General features: G+C 37.4%; 1 protein-coding gene across 1 annotated transcript in view; it reads right to left on the minus strand.

Annotated features, from left to right (window-relative positions):
• Positions 1–9,839: 9,839 nt before the first annotated feature.
• PLAA (phospholipase A2 activating protein) overlaps positions 9,840–20,790 on the minus strand; it is a 38,768-nt gene continuing 27,817 nt past the window's right edge. Inside the window, exons 10-14 of the mRNA XM_008519050.2 lie at positions 20,040–20,111; positions 17,105–17,173; positions 14,363–14,464; positions 11,919–12,083; positions 9,840–10,575 (exon numbers count right to left, since the gene is read on the minus strand). Of these exons, the coding sequence (XP_008517272.2) occupies positions 10,010–10,575; positions 11,919–12,083; positions 14,363–14,464; positions 17,105–17,173; positions 20,040–20,111 (974 nt within the window). The 3' untranslated portion in view covers positions 9,840–10,009. The remainder of the gene's footprint in view (positions 10,576–11,918; positions 12,084–14,362; positions 14,465–17,104; positions 17,174–20,039; positions 20,112–20,790) is intronic.

Below are 20,790 nucleotides of genomic sequence, written 5' to 3' on the forward strand. Positions count from 1 at the left end.
ATTTCCCACGGGTTGGAACACGATTTCCTCATCATGAGGTGGGCTGGTAATAAGTTTAATGGTTTATCTGCTGAAACCACTGTGTTGACTTACAATATACAATAATTATGTTGGTGAGAGGGGAGAGAGGAGCAGGGATAAAATATTGCTGGCACATCAGTGTTCCTTCCTTTTCTTCCTTCTTTTCTCAAAATCTGCCTTTTCAGACTAGTTTTTGGTTTTTGGAAACAAGGGGAAACAAGAAGAGTTTAGGAGTGCAGGGGACTGATGAGGAAATCTGAGGCCATTTTTAGAAAGAGTTTGAGGCAAGAAAGGCAAAAGAAAAGCAGCAATGTGCGAGGGCAGCAATGGAAGAGGATAGAAGAGAATTTAGGGAGTATTCCTGAAGATTACGTATTTCCTGCATAGAGTGCATGAGGGACAAGTAAAGAACTTGAGTTTTTGAAAACTGACTATGGGTCATAACTTTATGACTGTTAGATTTTGTGGGCTGCTGGGTAGGATTTTGGATCTAAACACAAGCCGGGTTTTAAATCAGGGATGAGAACACATAAAATATGTGTCACCCATCTGACTGGGGTGGTCTCAGGAGGGCCTTTTAACCACAGAAGGAAAAAAATAGGGCCTGGAGCAACATTAGCTGAGGGGTAGTAATCCTGAATCCTTCATTGGGGTGGCAAAAAGCAATTAAAAATGAGGCCTCCCTTTGACCACATTCCCTACCTGTCAGTCATTTAATAACTATATAATAAGTGCCTAAAACAAATCAGGTGCAGGGGTACACCAGCCCTGGGAAAACAGCTATCTCCACCCCAGGCTCCACCCTCAGCATTGCCTTCTAGGGTAAATGCTTCGGCTGAGCACACTGTGCTCGCAGGAGTTCCCTATTGGCCTCATTAAATATCTTACCTCAATGGAATGAGAGTATTATGTTCATAGAATAAATACACAAAATTAATAACATAATGTTTATAACCTTGTTATGGACCGTGCCCGCTAAAATTTATATGTTGAAGCCCTATCCCCCCCAAATGTTACTGTATTTGGAGATAGGGCCTTTAAGGAGGTAATTAAGGTTAAATGAGGTCATGAGGGTCAAGGCCCTCATCAGATAAAACTGGTGTCCTTATAAGAAGAGGGAAGAGACACTAGAGATGGCTCTCTCTGTGAGCACACAGAGGAAAGCCCAGCCATCTACAAACCAGGAAAAGAGAGCTTACCAGAAACCAACCCTGACAGCACTTTAATCTGGGACTTCGAGCCTCCAGAACGGTGGGAAAATAAATTTATGCTGTTTAAGTCCCCTAATCTGTGGTTCTTTGTTATGGCAACCTGAGCTGACTGATCCAAACCTAAAATAGTGTGTGTTAGCCTGGATAGAGCTAGTTGTTTATTAATTCCTTGCTGTATATCATCCCCTTATAAGATCAACTCTCAGTTTTCACCTCATTCTACAGCAACCTGTCAAACAGTTTCCATACTTATCTGGCTGGGGCACGAGGGCTGGGCACTGCTCACTAGGTTGCTGAAGAATACCTGTCAACTCGGCAGATGAATGCAGTCTTTGTCCACCCTCCCATACACTGTTCTACCACTGGTGATAGAGAAAGGCACAAAGTAGCCAAAATCCCTGCCGTCGTCCGCCTGTATTCTAGTAGGGAGAAACAGACCCAAAAGAAACACCAAATAGGAAGCGCTCCATCCTCACTCACCGCGGCATTCTGCATTCTTACTTGGCTTTTTCTTCAGTGCTCTTAACACCGCCAATGTATTTGTCTGTCTGTCTCCTTCCCCTTGAATGTAAGCTCCGTGAAAGCGAGAGCTTGTTTCATTCACTTCTGTAGTCCCAATACCAAATGCCCCTAATAAAAAATTTGACACATAGTTGACTCCTAATAAAAATTTGTTGAATGAATGATTGCATAGTTCCAGATGGAGAACACAATTTATCCAGGATTATATGAACTCACTACATCATAGGGGTAAAAGTACCCAGTAAAATTAATGGCTGGGAACGCGTCTTTCATAAAGGATATCAGTAGCAGGTTTACTGGGAATAGTTCAGTGCTCCTCCCTCACAGGGCAGGGGGCTTCACTGTTTGACAGACATTTTGCTAGGCTTTTACATAAAGACTTTTCTGCTATTTTATGAAATCCCATGTACACATGATTAACCTGGGGCTTAGGTTAAGCAACTTGCCTTAATTCATTACCAAGTGGTGGAAATGTCATTGAAACATTTGCCTTTCTAACTCCGAAGCCAGTACTCTTTCACTATATTACACTGCACCTGGTTGTTTTACTATTGAAAATGTTAAATGATGTAGAAATAAGCAAACATTTCTTGAATTTATTAGTTCCTTTCAGGACACAAAAATGAAAGAAATGTGGTTTGAGGGCTTGTTTCAGGTCCCTCTTCTGCTCTATGTTATCAAACTTACATGCCACTACCAGCCACCATAGTTGCTATTATGATAAAGTGGCTACCACAAACTGATATTTTTCTCCACACTGATATCTAGTTTTGCCAACATCATTTATTAAATATCATTCTGTTCTCCATTGTTTTGTTACTAACGACTAGTTATGCGAAGACTTTTAAAAACACTCTTCCATCTCTATTAAATGGTACCTAGAAGGCCAAAAGCACCCTGCTTTTGTTCTTCTAACCTCCTTGAGTTAGGGAAGGGAAGTATCTTTAAGGAAGCTGAGATATGATGCAATCAAGGAAAAAAAAAAAGAGAAAACACACCAAGTACAGTTATGCATCGCTTAATACATTCTGAGAAGTGCGTCATTAAGCGATTTTGTCCTTGTGTGAACATCAGAGTGTACTAACACAAACCTAGATGGTATAGCCCACTATACACCTAGGCACTATGGTACTGATTCTATGGGACCACGGTTGTATATGTGGAACACCATTGACCGAAACGTCATGATGCATTGCACGACTGTACACATCACCTATGAAGTATTCTGGCCACAATAGTTTAACCTCCATCTAACCAAGCCTTTGGACTTATGGGAAACAGAAGGTGTGGCTGACCGATTCTAAGAGAGCCCCCAATGATCCCTCTCCCTGGTATTCACAGCCTGTGTGATCCACTCTCCTTGAGTAGTCTGCCTCCACCCAATGGAATACTTTGATGTTGAGGGGATGTCATGTCTGTGATTAGAATATATTCTGACTTTGGTCCTGCTAGCAGACTCTCTCCCTTGCTGGCTTTGGTGAAGCCACTTGCCATGATGGAGAAGCCCACAAGGCGAGACACTGAAGGCAGCCTCTGGCCAAAAGCCAGCTACCAACTGAGGTCCTCAATCCAACAACCTGAAAAGAAGTAAACACTAACCATGTAAGTGAGCTTGAAAATGCATCCTTCCCCACTGGAGGCTTCAGATGAGTCCCCAGCTTTGGCTGACACCTTGATTGTAGCCTCATGTGAAACAAAGAAGCAGAGGATCCAGCTAAGCTGTGCCAAGATTCCTCATTCACAGAAAATTTGAAATAAATGTGTGCTGTTTTAAGCCAGTTATGTTTTGGAATAACCTATTAAGCAGCAATAGATATTACTAATAGATATAATTAACACAGAAGAGTTATAGGAATGTGTTTTACAAATACAAAATGGGGGTACTTCACATTCTGGACTTATCTGTTCCAGATTAAGAAACCAGAGACATATAACCAAATACATACATAAACCTTGATTAGATCCTTTAAAATGAAAGTTATAAAAGGCATTCTGAAGGCAATGAGGAAATTTCAATACACTAGATACTAGATATTATGAAATTACTAATTCTGTTAAATGTGATATTGTTTATAAGTCATATTCTTCAACATGTCCTTATTCTTAGAAGATGCATATTCAAGTATTTAATTGATAAATGTGGACTGTGACTTATTTTTAAATAATTTCAATAGAAAGTATAGAATTAAAGCAAATATGACAAAATGTTAATTGTAGAACCTTGTTGGCAAGTCCATGAGTGTTCACTTTGCTTCTTTCAACTTTTCTGTGCCTATGAACATTTTCATTAAAAATCTGGAGGGAGGAAAATCCTCAACAAAATTTTGGCAAACCGAATACAGCAATACATCAAAAAGATTATACACCATGATCAAGTGGGATTTATACCAGGGACACAGGGATGGTTCAACATCCGCAAGTCAATCAACGTGATACACTACATCAACAAAATGAAAAACAAAAATCACATGATCATCTCAATAGATGCAGAGAAAGCATTCGACAAGATCCAACACCCATTTATGATAAAAACCCTCAGTAAAATGGGTATAGAAGGAAAGTACCTCAACATAATAAAGGCCATATATGACAGACCCACAACCAACATCATACTCAATGGACAAAAGCTGAAAGCCATTCCTCTGAGGACAGGAACAAGACAAGGGTGCCCACTTTCACCACTCCTATTCAACATAGTACTGGAGGTGCTGGCCAGAGCAATTCGGCAGGAAAAAGAAATAAAAGGAATCAAAATAGGTAACGAAGAAGTAAAACTCTCGCTGTTTGCAGACGACATGATCTTATATATAGAAAACCCCAAAGAATCCATAGAAAAACTATTAGAAATAATCAACAACTACAGCAAAGTAGCAGGGTATAAAATTAACGTGCATAAATCAGTAGCATTTCTATACACTAACAATGAACTAACAGAAAAAGAACTCAAGAACTCAACCCCATTCACAATCGCAACGAAAAGAATAAAATACCTTGGGATAAACTTAACCAAGGAAGTGAAGGATCTATACAATGAAAACTACAAGACTTTCTTGAAAGAAACTGACGATGACATAAAGAGATGGAAAGACATTCCTTGCACATGGATTGGAAGAATAAACATAGTTAAAATGTCCATACTACCTAAAGCAATATACAGATTCAATGCTATCCCAATCAGAATCCCAAGAACATTCTTCACAGAAATTGAACAAACAATCCTAAAATTCATATGGGGCAACAAAAGACCGCGAATTGCTAAAGCAATCCTGAGCAAAAACAAAGCCGGCGGAATCACAATCCCCGATTTCAAAACATACTACAAAGCTACAGTGATCAAAACAGGATGGTACTGGTACAAAAACAGGTCCACAGTTCAACGGAACAGAATTGAAAGCCCAGAGATAAAACCACACATCTATGGACAGCTAATCTTTGACAAAGGAGCAGAGGGCCTACAATGGAGAAAAGAAAGTCTCTTCAACAAATGGTGCTGGGAAAACTGGACAGCCACATGCAAAAGATTGAAAATTGACCATTCTTTTTCACCACACACCAAAATAAACTCAAAATGGATCAAAGACCTAAAGATTAGGCCTGAGACAATAAGTCTTTTGGAAGAGAATATAGGCAGTACACTCTTTGACCTCAGTTTCAAAAGAATCTTTTCGGACACTGTAACTCCTCAGTTGAGGGAAACAATAGAAAGAATAAACAAATGGGACTTCATCAGACTAAAGAGCTTCTTCAAGGCATGGGAAAACAGGATTGAAACAAAAAAACAGCTCACTAATTGGGAAAAAATATTTACAGCCACTTATCTGACAAAGGGTTAATCTCCATAATATACAAAGAACTCACGATGATTAGCAACAAAAAAACAAACAACCCGATCAAAAAATGGGCAGAGGACATGAACAGACATTTCTCAAAAGAAGATATGAATATGGCCAATAGACACATGAAAAAATGTTCATCATCGCTAATCATCAGGGAAATGCAAATCAAAACTACACTAAGATATCACCTTACACCCGTTAGATTGGCAAAAACATCCAAAACCAAGAGTGACAAATGTTGGAGAGGATGTGGAGAAAAAGGAACCCTCATACACTGTTGGTGGGAATGCAAACTGGTACAGCCACTATGGAAAACAGTATGGAGATTTCTCAAAAAGTTAAAAATAGAAATACCCTATGACCCAGCCATCCCATTACTGGGTATCTATCCTAAGAACCTGATATCAGAAATCTCAAGAGTCCGTTGAACCCCTATGTTCATCGCAGCATTATTTACAATAGCCAAGACGTGGAACCAGCCTACATGCCCAGAAACTGATGATTGGATAAAGAAGATGTGGTATATATACACAATGGAATACTACTCAGCCATAAAAAAAGACAAAATTGGCCCATTCACAACAACGTGGATGGACCTCGAGGGTATTATGTTAAGCGAAATAAGCCAGTCAGAGAAAGACGAACTCTATATGACTCCACTCATAGGTGGAAGTTAGTATATTGATAAGGAGATCTGATCGGTGGTTACCAGGGAAAAGGGGGGGTGGGGGGAGGGCACAGAGGGGGAGGTGGTGTACCCACAACATGACTAACAAAAATGTACAACTGAAATCTCACAAGGTTGTAATCTATCATAACATTAATAATAATAAAAAAATGAAATAACTTTTAACACAAACATTAAAATACCAAAAAAAAAAAAAAAAAATCTGGAGGGAGGGACCAGCCCCGTGGCTGAGCAGTTAAGTTTGCGTGCTTCACTTCAGTGGCCAGGGTTTCGCTGGTTCAGATCTTGGGCGTGGACATGGCACCACTCATCAAGCCACGCTGAGGCAGCGTCCCACACAGCATAACCAGAAGGACCTACAACTAGAATGCTCAACTATGTACTAGGGGGCTTCTGGGAGAAGAAAAAAAGGAAAAAGAAAAAAAGGAAGATTGGCAACAAATGTTAGCTCAGGTGCCAATCTTTTTTTAAAAAAAAAAAAAACTTAAGGGAACCACATAGAAAAATGATGTTAGTCTTCAAAATTATATTTATAATCACAACTATACTGTGTGCTATAGGCTGAATGTTTGTATCCTCCCAAATTCATGTGTCGAAACCTAATCCCCAACATGATGGTATTTGGAGGTGGGGACTTTGGGAGATGATTAGGTCATGGGGCTGGAAGCTTCATGAATGGGGAGACCCCAGAGAACTCCCTCCTCCCTTCTGCCATGTAAGGAGACAGCATCTAAGAACCAGGAAGTGGGCTCTCTGGCACCTTTATCTTGGATTTTCCAGCCTCCAGAACCATAAGAAAGAAATGTTTGTTATTCAAACCGCCAAATTTATGGTATTTTTCTTGTAGTAGCCCAAACAGACTAAGACACTGTGTATAATTTTTTATAGAAAAATGCATTAGAAAGTAGAATACTTAAGAAATTATTTTTAAAAACATTGAATAACATTTCCTAATCTCAAGTGGCTAACTTATTATTTCAAGACCTGTAGGAAGGATGATCCATCACAAATGATCCTCCTTAAGTTTTTTCATTTCTTCACAACACAACCATGAGATATACAGCAGGAACTGCTAAGGAAGCTATAGCCCAGAATTATCACCAGAATTACCTTTGTGAAGCATCTGTTTCTAGCTATGCTTCTTCCATCATTTAAGATTATGAAGTGGATAAAACATTTCATTGCACTGCTATTTAGTCATAAACTCAGCTAGTCATGGGAAAAAAATCACAATAGTGACACGATCATTTAAAACATGTCATGTCAGAGGGAGGATAATAGTTGTGCAACACGGACAATGATAACTTAGCTCTTTTGCAGGCAACAGTGTTTCAAATGCAAAATGGACATTAACTCCAAGACATTTACCACTGGAGGTGAGTTGGAAACATCTATCAAATCTAAAAAATGTGCATTAACTTGACTCACCAACTCCATGTATAAAATGTATCCCAAGGACCTAGTAAGACTCTTGTGAGATTTGTCAGAACATTGCTTGATGGCTGAAAATTGCAAACAATGTCAGATTATAGGAAAAAGATATATCCTTATAATGTAATATTATATTTATTAAGGTGGAAGTGTGCATACTATATATGTCAAGTTTAAAAATCAGACTATTGAACAATGTGTATTATACAACCCTTTTTTAAAAAGATAAAACACATGTTTAGATACCTACTGATATGCCACAAGATATTAAGAATGGTTCTCTCTGGTTAATGGGATTACAGATAATTTTTATTTGATGTGTGTGTGTTTTATTCAACAAATTTGTATTTTTTCATTCAGAAAAAATATTAAGGGAATCATGGGAAAAAGTTTAAGGAAAAAAAAAATCTTTAAAATATCACTAAACCACCATTTAACACATCTTCCAAGTGAGATTATTTTTTTCCTTTTACTAAACTGTACTTTTCATAATTGTTCTTCAATACACATGAAATACTGATACAATAAAAATTGATATAAAAAGACCTGTACACTAATAGGAAGCAAAGTGTTTACAATTCGCCACCTCTTAAACTGTGAAGAGTAAACTCATACTTTTAACCAAGAGTCTATGTCCTACCATATTCAAAGGTACCTAGTATTTCAAAATTGTAGATAAACTTTTTGTACTTAAAATTGCACACTACACTGGACATATTAACAAGAAAACAGTGTACTGTAATGGAACCAGGCTGACCTGGGTTAAACTCTTAACTTTGCCATTTAACTTTGATTTACCCACCTAAATCCCAATTTAACAAAAGGTAAAAGCACAAGTTCTTAATGAAACCAGCAAACAGAATATTTAAAGTCTAGGTACACACCAGCAAGTTGCAATTTAATACTTAGCAAAATACACATCCCCTCTATCTATATTTTACCCATTCTCTTTTGATGTTCCAAAAGTGTTTCCTTGGATTAACCTAGACAATCACAAACTTTTCCTCCCTTGTTGGGAAAGAACTGCAATTTGGCATTAAGCCAGGAAATTCATGGTTCCATATACCATAAATGTTGAGAATGCTGTTCAGTATTTTAGGCAAAGTTCTCTTTTTGAAAAGATCTTTCCCACTTTAAAAAATAGAAATAGTTACACTTCTCTTAAGAAACTGAAGTTCTCTGTGACACAATAAATTATGTAATTAATGGGATGGTTCCCTCTTCGTATTAGTTGCTAGCATGTTTAGAGACCAATTTCTGACACCCTTTCCCTAGGAACTATAGCATGGTATATACACTTTTCTTTTTTTCTCCTATAGTGATCCATCCATTATCTCTACTTCTGAAAAGAGAGATAACATCACCCTCCATTTAAGGGGTTTTGGGAATTAAATACCAAAGTCATTAGCACAGCGCCTGGACCACAGTAGGGGCTCAAAAATACTAATTTTATATGACAGGCTCTGGACTTGCAAATAACATAGTTCGATATATTCTTGCTTGCACCACTGCCTGATAAAATTCAATACATTCCAAATTCCCTTTCAGATAATGGAAATGACCAAAAATAAACAATCAAATCAAAACTAGAATGAACACAATGATGTTATCTCAGATAACAAAGGGCAAAAGAAACTGGATAAGAAGCCTGGAGTTAACCTGGGACCTCATCTGTCTGAACTGATACACGACCTAACATAGCTTTGTAATTTGCTTTTACTTCATCTAAAAATGAGCCATCAAACAAATACACTTTCTATTTATAAATAGAAATGATGTGAATTAAATTATTTTATATCTTTTCAATATTTAGAATAATTTATAACAAACTTAATTTTTAAAAGTTGTATAATTATCCTAAAACAAGACTTTGAAATGTATCAGTGCTGTTGAAAGAATCCAGCAATGAAAATGAGAAGAGCAGAAATTAAAGACAACCACCAACAATTAACAGTTTGGGATACGTAAGTAGTAAAAGCAGATTACACACAATAAAAGTCCTTGTCTTCTCCTGTGTGGCTAAGGTACGGAAATTACGCCACTGTAGTTGTTGGGCTGTTGATTATAGCTTATTCTTAATTTGTCTAAACTCCTGAAAAGCTACCCACATTACACAGGAAAATCTCATAGTTCATCAGTGCAAAAATTTTATTTCTCCTTCGTTTCCCCTTCCCCTTCACTTTACAAGATCTGAAATTTTACTTAATCCACAGCATTCTTTTTTATCATCTGTAATCAGTCATGTAAAATGTGAGAAAAAAACACTAATCAATTTAAAATCTCAGCTCCCTTCCCCATCGTTACAGCAAATTTAGGATAAGTCTACAGCATTCACTTACTTTAGCTGGTTCTGACACTGAGGCATACTTTTTTATTTGAGAATCAACGCCTAAAGACTTGGCTAATTGTACAGCATTTGAATCATCACTGATAAGTGTCCCAAGAGCCACAAGAAGTCTAAAAGTGGCTTCCAGGTCTTGGACAACTTCCAAGACTGTGCTAATTACTGACAAGCACTGAGCTTTCCCTTCAATGTTATGGTCTTTATGAAAACAAACAGAATAGTTCAGGGTCAATGTAGCCAGAGCAATGTGAATGTTCTTATTGCTCCCTGATTTCAGTTCTATTGCATGAGACATTAGTGATTCCCTCTGGGACATCATGAGCTTCTGTCCTGCCTGGCCAACAAAACAATTGCAAAAAGTCCTGAGAGCAAGCAGCTGGTTTGCTGGCTTTCCTTTAGGGTTCAGAAGACTGATAAGATGACTGCTGAATTGAGCCCCTTCCTTTTCATTGCAGAAGTTCTCATTCACACTGGGATGTTTAATTGACAGCCGAAGAATGTCAAGTGCAGGAAACACAATATCTATTAAAAAAAAAATCATTAATGTTTATGAAAATCCAGAAAATTCCTATGACTGTTACTCAATTTTTAAGGATTTTATGTTCCTGTTACAAAATTAATACTATTTCAGAAAATGTTAAAAATCATATGCCTGCTTTACAAAATGTGTCATTTCTAAAGCTCGCATTAATTAATTTTTTTTCTTTTTTTTTGGAGGAAGATTAGCCGTGAGCTAACATCTGCCACCAATCCTCCTCTTTCTTTTGCTGAGGAAGACAGGCCCTGAGCTAACATCTGTGCCCATCTTCCTCTACTTTTTATGTGGGCGCCTGCCACAGGACAGCCTGACAAGTGGTGCTGCGTAGGTCTGCACCCGGGATCTGAACTGGCAAACCCTGGGCCATCAAAGCAGAATGTGAGAACTTACCCACTGTGCCACCAGGCTGGCCCCTTAGTTAATTTTTAATATTTATACATACTGGATTTATTGCTAGTAGAGCATATATGCATCAAAAATAATGTAACTCTCTTGGGTTATCAAATAGCCTGACACACAGTGAGTATTCAATAAATCCTTGTGGTATGAATGAGATGGTTTTAAAAGTCCTATATCTCAATCAAAGAGTTGAAGAGGAAAAGTTCTTTATAGAAGAATTCCAGTTGACAAACGCTAATAGGATGCTTACAGATTAGTCGAGAGCTTTAAATTCAAGGAATTGGGTAGACACCATCTAAATGAATGCACTAGACAATCTTAGCATCACTAAAAGTGAGCAAACTAGAAATTATGTGCCCAGTGATATAAAAGTAGTATGCAGCATCATTTATAAAGGATAATCACCTAAAAAAATCTATTGAACCAGAATCTAATTACGTCTAATAGAAACTATAGAAATAGAGGAACACAGTAAGTGATCAGCCAAATCTACAGTATGGGATTTTGTATGACAAATGATTTTTTTCTCCAATAAATCAATACCATGAAAAAATACTAGGGGAGAGGACACTTTTAGAATTCAAAAGGAATTAAGTGAATTAATTTTTTAAAAAAATAAAAAATACTTACAACAAATGTTTAGCATAGGGTTAAGAGGTCACAAAGAGTTTCCTGGAGTTTGCAGGGGATCCACAAATGCTCTCAAACAGTGTACAAAATGGCACACGTATGGGGATCATTAGGCATATGACCAAAACAAGACTATGAATCACAGTGGTATAATAAATCCTTTCTGTGAAGCTTCTCACAGTGCGAATTACAATTCCCCAGGTTAACTTTTATTTAACTAGAAACCCCAGTAATATTGATAGAAATGAAAAGACATATTTCCAGCTTTCTAATCACATTTTAAAGAGTGTTTCTATACCTTCAGGCCAGTTAATAGCTTTCCACAAAATCTGAAGTTGCTGGGCTGTGGGTTTTTCTGAAGAACTATTACATATTAAAGACAGTATTTTTTCAAGAAGTATCAAGTCATCCTCAGTCAACTTCTTTTCTTCAGATGCAGTTCCATTAAGTTCCTTCAGTTTACCTAGAACCCAAAACCATTTCAAAAATTCTCTAACTGTAATTAGCCAGATATAATACATAAATGCCAAAATTTTCAATAAGAGTACTCTACCATACACCATGGGGATGTGAGACTTTCACCGCAATTATCCAAGACCATAAAAATAAGGATAAGGCCTGTGAGTATTTTTAAGTTGAGCACAGTATAAAAAGAAAGGTTACTGTGACGATTTTTATCTTACTTGTTATTTTCTAAGATCTTCTGAAGCTTTCCACTTGGAATAAGTTTTAATGTATATCATATTTGAAATCATTCTGAAGGATTTTCAAAGCATTATCACATCATATATACCCAAGTATCCACCAATGCCCTATTTTCTCAGTGAGAAAATTTCTAACAACTTCTAGTCAACTTATGTCAATTTTTATCATTAACAATGAAATGGTCAAATGTCTATTTATAATATTTAATTTATTGACTAAGTTCCATATGCATATTTGACATCACATTATTTTAAAAACATATTTAATGGAAATATTGCCTTTTCCCACCATATTCAGATTTCATGAAACAATTTCTTTTAAACTCTTCACATGCATCTTCAATATCAGCATCCCTGTCAACACTAATGCTACTCTGAGTCATCTAACACTGCTTCCCCAAAATCTTTATCTCGAATAAAAAAGCCCAAATTCCCACATCACAAAAGGTTTAAAGAGGAAAAATTGTCCAAATTCACAAATGTTTATGAATCATAACTGGAAACTTGGACGTGTTTCAACCATTCTTTGGCATTAAAACTTAGTGGTTAAGTTCACGTGCTCTGCTTCAGTGGCCCAGGATTTCACCGGTTCAGATTCTCGGTGCAGACATGGTACCACTCATTAGTACATGTTGAGGTGGTGTCCCACGTGCCACAACTAGAAGGACCCACAACTAAAAAATATACAACTATATACTGGGGAGGTTTGGGGAGAAAATGCAGGGAAAAAAAAGAAGATTGGGAACAGTTGTTAGCTCAGGTGCCAATCAAAAAGAAAAAATTTTGTTAACACTAAGAATATTCAAAATAAAGTTTATAGTCAAGCGTAGCTTAACAACAGGAATACATTCTGAGAAATGTGTCATTAGGCAATTTCGTTGTCATGAAAACGTCATAGAGTGCACTTACACAAACCTAAATGGTACAGCCTACTGCACACCTAGGCTATATGGTATTAATCTTATGGGACCACTGTCATATATGTGGTCTGTCATTGACCAAAACACTGTTATGCAGCACATGACTATACTTAAGGAATGCAGGGGCGAGCCCCGCGGTGCAGAAGTTAAGCACACACGTTCCGTTTCGGTGGCCCGGGGTTCACAGGTTCAGATCGAGGGTGTGGACATGGCACCATGTGGCAAGCCATGCTGTGGTAGGCATCCCACATGTAAAGTAGAGGAAGATGGGCGCAGATGTTAGCTCAGGGCCAGTCTTCCTCAGAAAAAAGAAGAGGATTGGCAGATGTTAAGTCAGGGCTAATCTTCCTCGGGAAAAGAAAAAAAAAAGGATTGCAAAAAGCAAGAGACCTTTTAGATTTGTATAAGACTTGAAAAATGTCAAGTTGTCTAAAAGTGTGCATATACTTCTTTATTGTTCAAAATAAAGCAACTGAGAAAACAATTATGAATTATTTTTATAACAATAGCATGAGGGTAATTCTGACCAAAAAACCCCCTGTCTTCTATTCAGGTATGTATGCTATCTTATTTCAATTAATTCTCACCATAATCTTTGTGGCAAACAGAACTAGTAGTACTCTTAGTCCAAAAAAATACCCTGTCATTTTGTTTTGAGAAAAACAAATTAACAGAAAAAGCAACCAAAGTCAACAGAGCAATTTCATTTTTAATGGGCAATTTAAACAGCCTTTTATTCTTATTTCTAAGGGCCACTAATTTTTTAAAGACAAGATCTTTAATTTTTAAATGCTTTACTCATTTGTTTTCAGTATTTTTTTTTCCTGAAAACATTAAGAGCTTTGGGGACACTATTTACATTTTTCCCCTAAATTTTTTTCCACATTAAGTCATCATAAAGCATTTACTTTATATTTGTATAAGGCTTCTTACAAAGTATTAAGGGTCTACTATTGGATTGTGTATTTGTAGTCGACACAGTTGTGTAATACCACAATACAAGCCTCTATCACGTTAAGCACCAGTTCCCAGCGCATGTTAGGAGGAAAAACAGCTTGAGTGCATCCCAAAAAAGTCTGTCGATATCCGAGAGAACTATTTAATTAAAATACACTTACCTAATATTTGTGTAGGGTTTGCTTGGTCAAAAGTGACAGCTTCTTTTTTAGGGAAATAAATATTCACTGTTTTAGACGAAGCTGACCGGTAGGCACTATTCCCTATTTACAAAACAGAAGACAATGAAAATTTGACAGAATGGTCAAAAATCAGATTTTTCTAATTGTGTGACTTTGTTTTCACAGTTATAGAGATATTTAACTACTCAGTGCATGCAAAAAAAAAAACAAGTCATCTCAGAAAAAAAGAAAAATAAATCATTCACAGGATACTGTTTATATTTGTTGGTATGAAAAATTTTAGTTTTTGGAATGGGAGCTTACATGTAAAACAAAGCCTTTTCAGTTCAAAAGGGAGCTTACATGTAAAACAAAGCCTTTTCAGTTCAAATTTTGTACTTCTCTCATATTTTTAACATTCAATCTAAATTATACATTTTAAAAGATCAAAGAATACAAAACAATTATGAAACTTTCCATTCCCATCTTCCCTAAGGCATACTGATCTCATTCTTCTCATGTCTTTTACTGCTGGTTCTAAATGATCTAATAGGCATTGCCATTTTCTACATCGTTTTTATAAATCCCCCCAAGGTGTAAGTTCCTGAAAGGCAAGAGTCCTAGTCTTTTACCGTTTTTACTCAAGTCCCTATTATAGTAACTGAAACTCAGCATCCGATGATGAACTAACAACTGGTCCAAGATGAAAATTCAGCAACACACAGTGAACAAGCTACTTTGACTAAAGTGCAATTTAAATCTAATTTATACCTCACTTACATTTCAAATCTTAATTTATTATACATTTTTATTCTAATGTAAAACTAAGGCATTTTGCAAAAATGTGAATAAAACATTTTAATCTTGTGAGTATATTAGAAATAGAAAGGGGGAAGGCAGATAAAGATAGAGGAAGTAAGGAGATAAGTGCACAAAATTAATTTGAACTGCTTATAAAACATAAACTATTTACTGACATGATCAAAGATGAGCTCTATAGACACTGCCTGCACTCCTTGTCATTACAGTCGACTTGTGGTAAGGAGAATGCAAATCAAATGTTGTCCAAACACTTAAGTACAGTGCAAGGTTCCCTGAAGGAAAAGAATAAGGTGAAATGGGAGTTTATGACGGAGCAGGGGATCTGAAAAGGGGCATATGCAAGTGTCCAGGAAAGTTTCACTGAGTCCGTTTAATAAATACTACACGGTAAAATTAGATAAAAAAGAAAAAGGAAGGAAAAAAGAAACAACTGTGGCCTATATAAAGCAAAGGCACAAGTATTCCAAAAGGGAGCAGCGTGTACAAAACTCCTGAAGGAGAAAATAGCATGGCATGCTTAAGAAGCTGATACAGGCCAGTGTGACTGGGCAGAAAAACAGCAGAGAGGAATGTGATGCAAGGAAAAGATTCCATGGGAAGCCACTCAAGGGTTTTAATCAAGGGAGAGGCATAGACAGAGTCAGAAAAGATCACTGGCTGCAGTACAGACCACTGAGAGACCAATCTGGAGGCTATTAGTTCATCAGTCTAGGTGAGAGATGACAATAGCTTGGATGAGGGTACATCAAGGCCCAGGAGACACACCAAACTGTTAAAGATTGCAACTTGTGAAAAATGGGACAAAGCACTGTTAAATCTAGACTCCATTGTCATGAACAGCTACAGCTAACAATCACTAAGCATTTCTTCTGTACAAAGTGGTTTACATATATTTTGTAATTTAAAGCTCTTAACAACTCTAGGAGGTAGATATTACCTCACCTTTACAAATGAGAGAAACAGAGGCACAGAAACAGAATGACTTGCTCAAAGGAAAATAGTTAAAAAGTAGTGGAACTGAGATCTGAATGTAAGCATTTTTACTCCAGAGTCCTTAATCTTAACTGCTTTGTTATACTTCAATACTGCCAGCCACTGTTACTTTAGCAATGAAAAACAGTCTACAAAATCACATACCAAGTTCTTACGAAGACTGTTGGTTTTTTTGCTATTTAATTTACTATGCTCAATAATATATGTTATACATATTCTCTTGTATAAAATAATAAATAGGGAATAATATATGCCAAGAGATCTGTCAAACTTGCAAGAGATGAACCACAAATTTAGCTCTGCGTTTCCTGGCAGCCAATACAGGGGAAACCATGCCTGCATATATTCAACAATGATGAATAATTAAGATATGCCAGACTCCAGGCTACACATTAAGGATAAAAAAATAGTAAGTTGCTCAGGAGAAGCCCTAAATTATAAAAGCATATTCTTCTCTGAGTCTTCTTAAAGAGAACAATGTATAATGTAGTGAATAATATTCTCAACACATTAAGTAATAACGAAAGGCGAGAGATTGGAATAAACTCAGAGTTTGTAAGGATAGTGAGGAAACCAGTCTTACTCCAGGAGAACAGCAGTTTTCAATTCTGGCTGCACATGAGAATCACATTAGAAGATCATAAAACTACCCCTGCCAAGGCCCCAACCAAGAGCAGTATTAGACCAAGTGAGCATCTCTGGGGACAAGGTGAAAGTACTTTTTTTAAGCTCCCTAGATGATTCTAATGTGCAGTAATGACACACCTCTGAGAACACACTAGAAGCCAAGTCAAGAAGTTTGATATTGATTTACTATATAAAAAGTTCTCCAGCAAGAAAAAGACCTATTTTCTTAACCTTTCATTAAATAGTTTTAATGAATTTTAAAAATCTAATAAAAAAGAAAAAGAAATGAAATGTGTGTACCTGTAAATGGATCAACTCCAGTCATGGCAGTTCCCGTACCTGCAGAGCCTGGCACATAACGACCACCACCTAAAATGCAATAATACTTCTAGTAAGCACAGGTAACCGCAGATTATAAAGTTCAAACTGCTCCTTCCTTACACAGAATAACTTATTTTCATTATCAGTCACACTTCAGAATCGCGTCTTAAGAAATGGGCTGTAAACTTAATACAGGAAAAAGCTTAGAATAGTGCCTGGCTCAGAGTTAGTGCCCAAGAAATGTTAGCCAGAAAAGCAATTCTCAAGTTACCAAATAAACATGAGATGCCTTACATACTATAACTACAGAAGTTTCATGAACTACAAAAGCATTAGTGGATTGGAGAGAAAGAAATTAAAAGGTTTCCATATTGAAATGTGAACACTAGTCTACTGAAACAGAGAGGATTAGCTGGCACATAAGACAAATGCTGATGCAGGACTCCGAACATCTCCAAATCCTGCTGATTCTCTCTGCATTTGTATTTCATGTTCCTTTCTTTGCGTTTTCAGTGAGACAGCCACAAGTACAATCTCAAATGTGACACTGGGCTACTGTCGCAGCATCCCTAACTCTTACCTTATCTCTTTCCTATTTGTCTTATGTGTTCTAGGCCCTGACTTCAATATCTAGGAGTCGGTATAACTGGTATACCCCCTACAGAAAAAGCAAAGAAAACTAAAAAACAAAACAAAAACCTCGGAGATAAATAGGATTAATTAAAATGATGAAGAACCCACAGTAAGCAGATTTGCTGAGTTTTTACTATATGCTGGCCTGCAAGCTAAGGATCTTATACGCACATCCTCATTTAAGTATTAACTAGATCCTACTATTATTCATGATATTTTAGAAGAGGAAGGCTGAATAACTTTCCCAAGGCATTAAGAGGTAAAGTGTAGTCCCACACTTTTCTAAATGTGGTTCTCTGGCAACCTGTTCAATATGCAGATTCCCAAGGCCCACCTACAATAACCTAGCGTTTCTCCATATTCCAAATTGGCTTCACTTCAGAAACCTACAGGGAGCTTTTAAAACGACCTAACAGCAAATCACACTGAAGACCATTTAATCAGAATCCGTGGGTGAGGGATCAAGGCATGAGTATTTTTAACCTCCTCACTAACCTAGTCTATCAGATCTCTCTGTGCGTAGGACCTTGAGATAAGTAATTTAAACAGGCATCCCATGAGATTCCAATTGACATCAGAAGTTTGAGAACCACAGAGATAAAGAAAAGAAAAAGGAATTGAGATTGACCTTAAATCGTAAGCCAGATGGAGAAACCTTCTGGCCCTAGTGCTGCTGGCAAAGTTGGGGAACATCATCATCAATAATAATAGCCAACTATACTGAGGGCTTAAACATATTCCATGCATTTTGCTGAACACTTTACTTATATTATACTATTTAATTCTCATAATATCCTAACGTGGTGGGTGTTGCTATCTATTATTTATCATAGTGAGGGCCAGTTATCCTAATAATTCCATAATTCTCTTGGACATTTAGTATGTTATCTTGCATATCTCCATAATCACTGCATCTTCTGAGTTACCGACACTGTGCAATAGTGAGTCATGCTCCAGTTATGATGGCCCCAGGAGTTTTTTTTATTTTGCTGGTATTGTTTGAAGCTTGTATGGTGTTTCCGTTCCAAAAAAAAAGCCACCAATAAGATTCAGGAATTCTGTTGTTCTAAGTTTCAGGACATGACTGTGCCTGATATGCTGATAGAGCAAGTCATCTTACCTCCTCTTCAGATCCTCACTACCTTTCCAAATTGCATTATGTCATCAAAGACTTCCTTAACAGCCATTGTGCCATCACGACATTTAGCTTGCTAGTTGGTTTTTGTAGTCCAATGGTTAGCAATGCACAGGGTGCAGCTATTTGCAGCTGGGCCACCAATTCATTCACAGGAGAAAGGAAGCTCACTGAGAGCAATCCACAACTTCAGGACACTGACCTGAGGTTGTGTGTTGGTCCAATCTATGGTTTAGAGAGGACTATACGTTGTCACTTTAAGTAATCACAGTACTAAGTCTGCAATGTCAATGGATACCATAAACGCTACAGGTCTCTTCCCAAATTTGGTTTATTGTCCAGGAACTCTGGCTGAAGATCCAAGAAGAGCATCCTAATATATATCAAAACCTATTCTGAAAACAAGAGACTTCTTCAGCTGCATTAAAGTCCAAATCAGACAATCTTTTTCCAGTAGTGTTGACACTGAAGCACGCATACTTTGGCAAATAAAGTCACTTTGAAGAGACACACCAACACTTCCAGGGCTTCATGAAGGCCATTAATAACTGAGATTAAGCAGACTAATCCTGAGTAGCTGGGTGAACTGGCTCCTTCCATGCTAAGGCAAAATATGCCTGGGCAGACTTCTTGACTGCACTGCTCCATCCAGTATCACGGACTCACATGGCTCCTTCTCTGCTCGTGATCGGGGGCTGCTCGCCACTGACAGCACTCATGCTGTGTCTTGGTTGGTGGGTTCCCCTATTATCCAATTTCACAGATAAAAAAAATAGGCTCAGATGGGTTAAATAACTTGCCAACTTCTCACAGCAAGTAAGTAGTAGAGTCAGATTTTAAACCAATGTCTCTCTGACTCTAAAAACTATGCTCTTAATGACTCTGCTACTCCTTGAGGGAAGGACCACTGGAGAAAACGATGAGTTCTAATAATATGCTATGTAAAAGTCATGAGGAAAGCTACAAAAGTACTCCAGGAAAAAAGCAAAAATTAGAAGTCAAAAAAAAGGAGATCCATCAAAATTGGAAATATAGATAAGGGAATTATCACAGTTATTGGATGATATCCCCAAAATGTAAAACCATATAATGCAAAATGTTACACATTCACTGCAGAAAGATTTATTAATCAAAACTGCATCCCACCTGTAAAAGGATCTGCCACAGGCAGCGTATTAGAAGATCCTGATGAAGAGCCTGGAACATACCGACCACCACCTGTACATGCAAACAAAGGAAAAGCTGAAGTGTGTGAAAGTCTGGAGTTTCATATACAGCACAATGCTTACATTAGAAGAATCTAAGCTTGGAGAAAAACAGGAGTGGAAGGCTGTCACATGCTAGAATAACAGGAATTACAGTCAGATGTCTATTTTGTGTGTGCGTGTGAGGAAGCTTGGCCCTGACCTAACATCTGCTGCCAACCATCCTCTTTTTGCTTGAGGAAAACTGTTGCAGAGCTGATATCTGTACCAATCTTCCTCTATTTTATGTGAGATGCCGCCACAGTGTGGCCTGATGAGTGGTGCTAGGTCCATGCCCAGGATTCAAACCCACAAACCCTGGGCTGCCAAAACAGAGCACACGACTTAACCACAACACCACTGGGCTGGCCCCAGAAGTCTTATAGTTGGAAAAACTAGTAAGAAACTAAAATTTCAGTGGTTCTCCAAGTTTTTTTTCTTAACTTTAATACTTTATTGTATCTTAGTCCCTGCACTTAAATAGTAAAATAACTCAATATCAAATATAAAAACAGAAATTGCAGGTGGTCTCTGACCTGAAATAATATACACATACAGTCAGCTCCTGTTCCTGTTCCTATACAAATTCACTAAAATTCCTGCTGTTGCTGTTGCTATCAAAACCACAGGCATCAAATGTTAATCTTTCAGAG

The sequence above is a fragment of the Equus przewalskii genome, chromosome 22, assembly GCF_037783145.1.
Source record: "Equus przewalskii isolate Varuska chromosome 22, EquPr2, whole genome shotgun sequence".
Taxonomy (NCBI): Eukaryota; Metazoa; Chordata; class Mammalia; order Perissodactyla; family Equidae; genus Equus; species Equus przewalskii.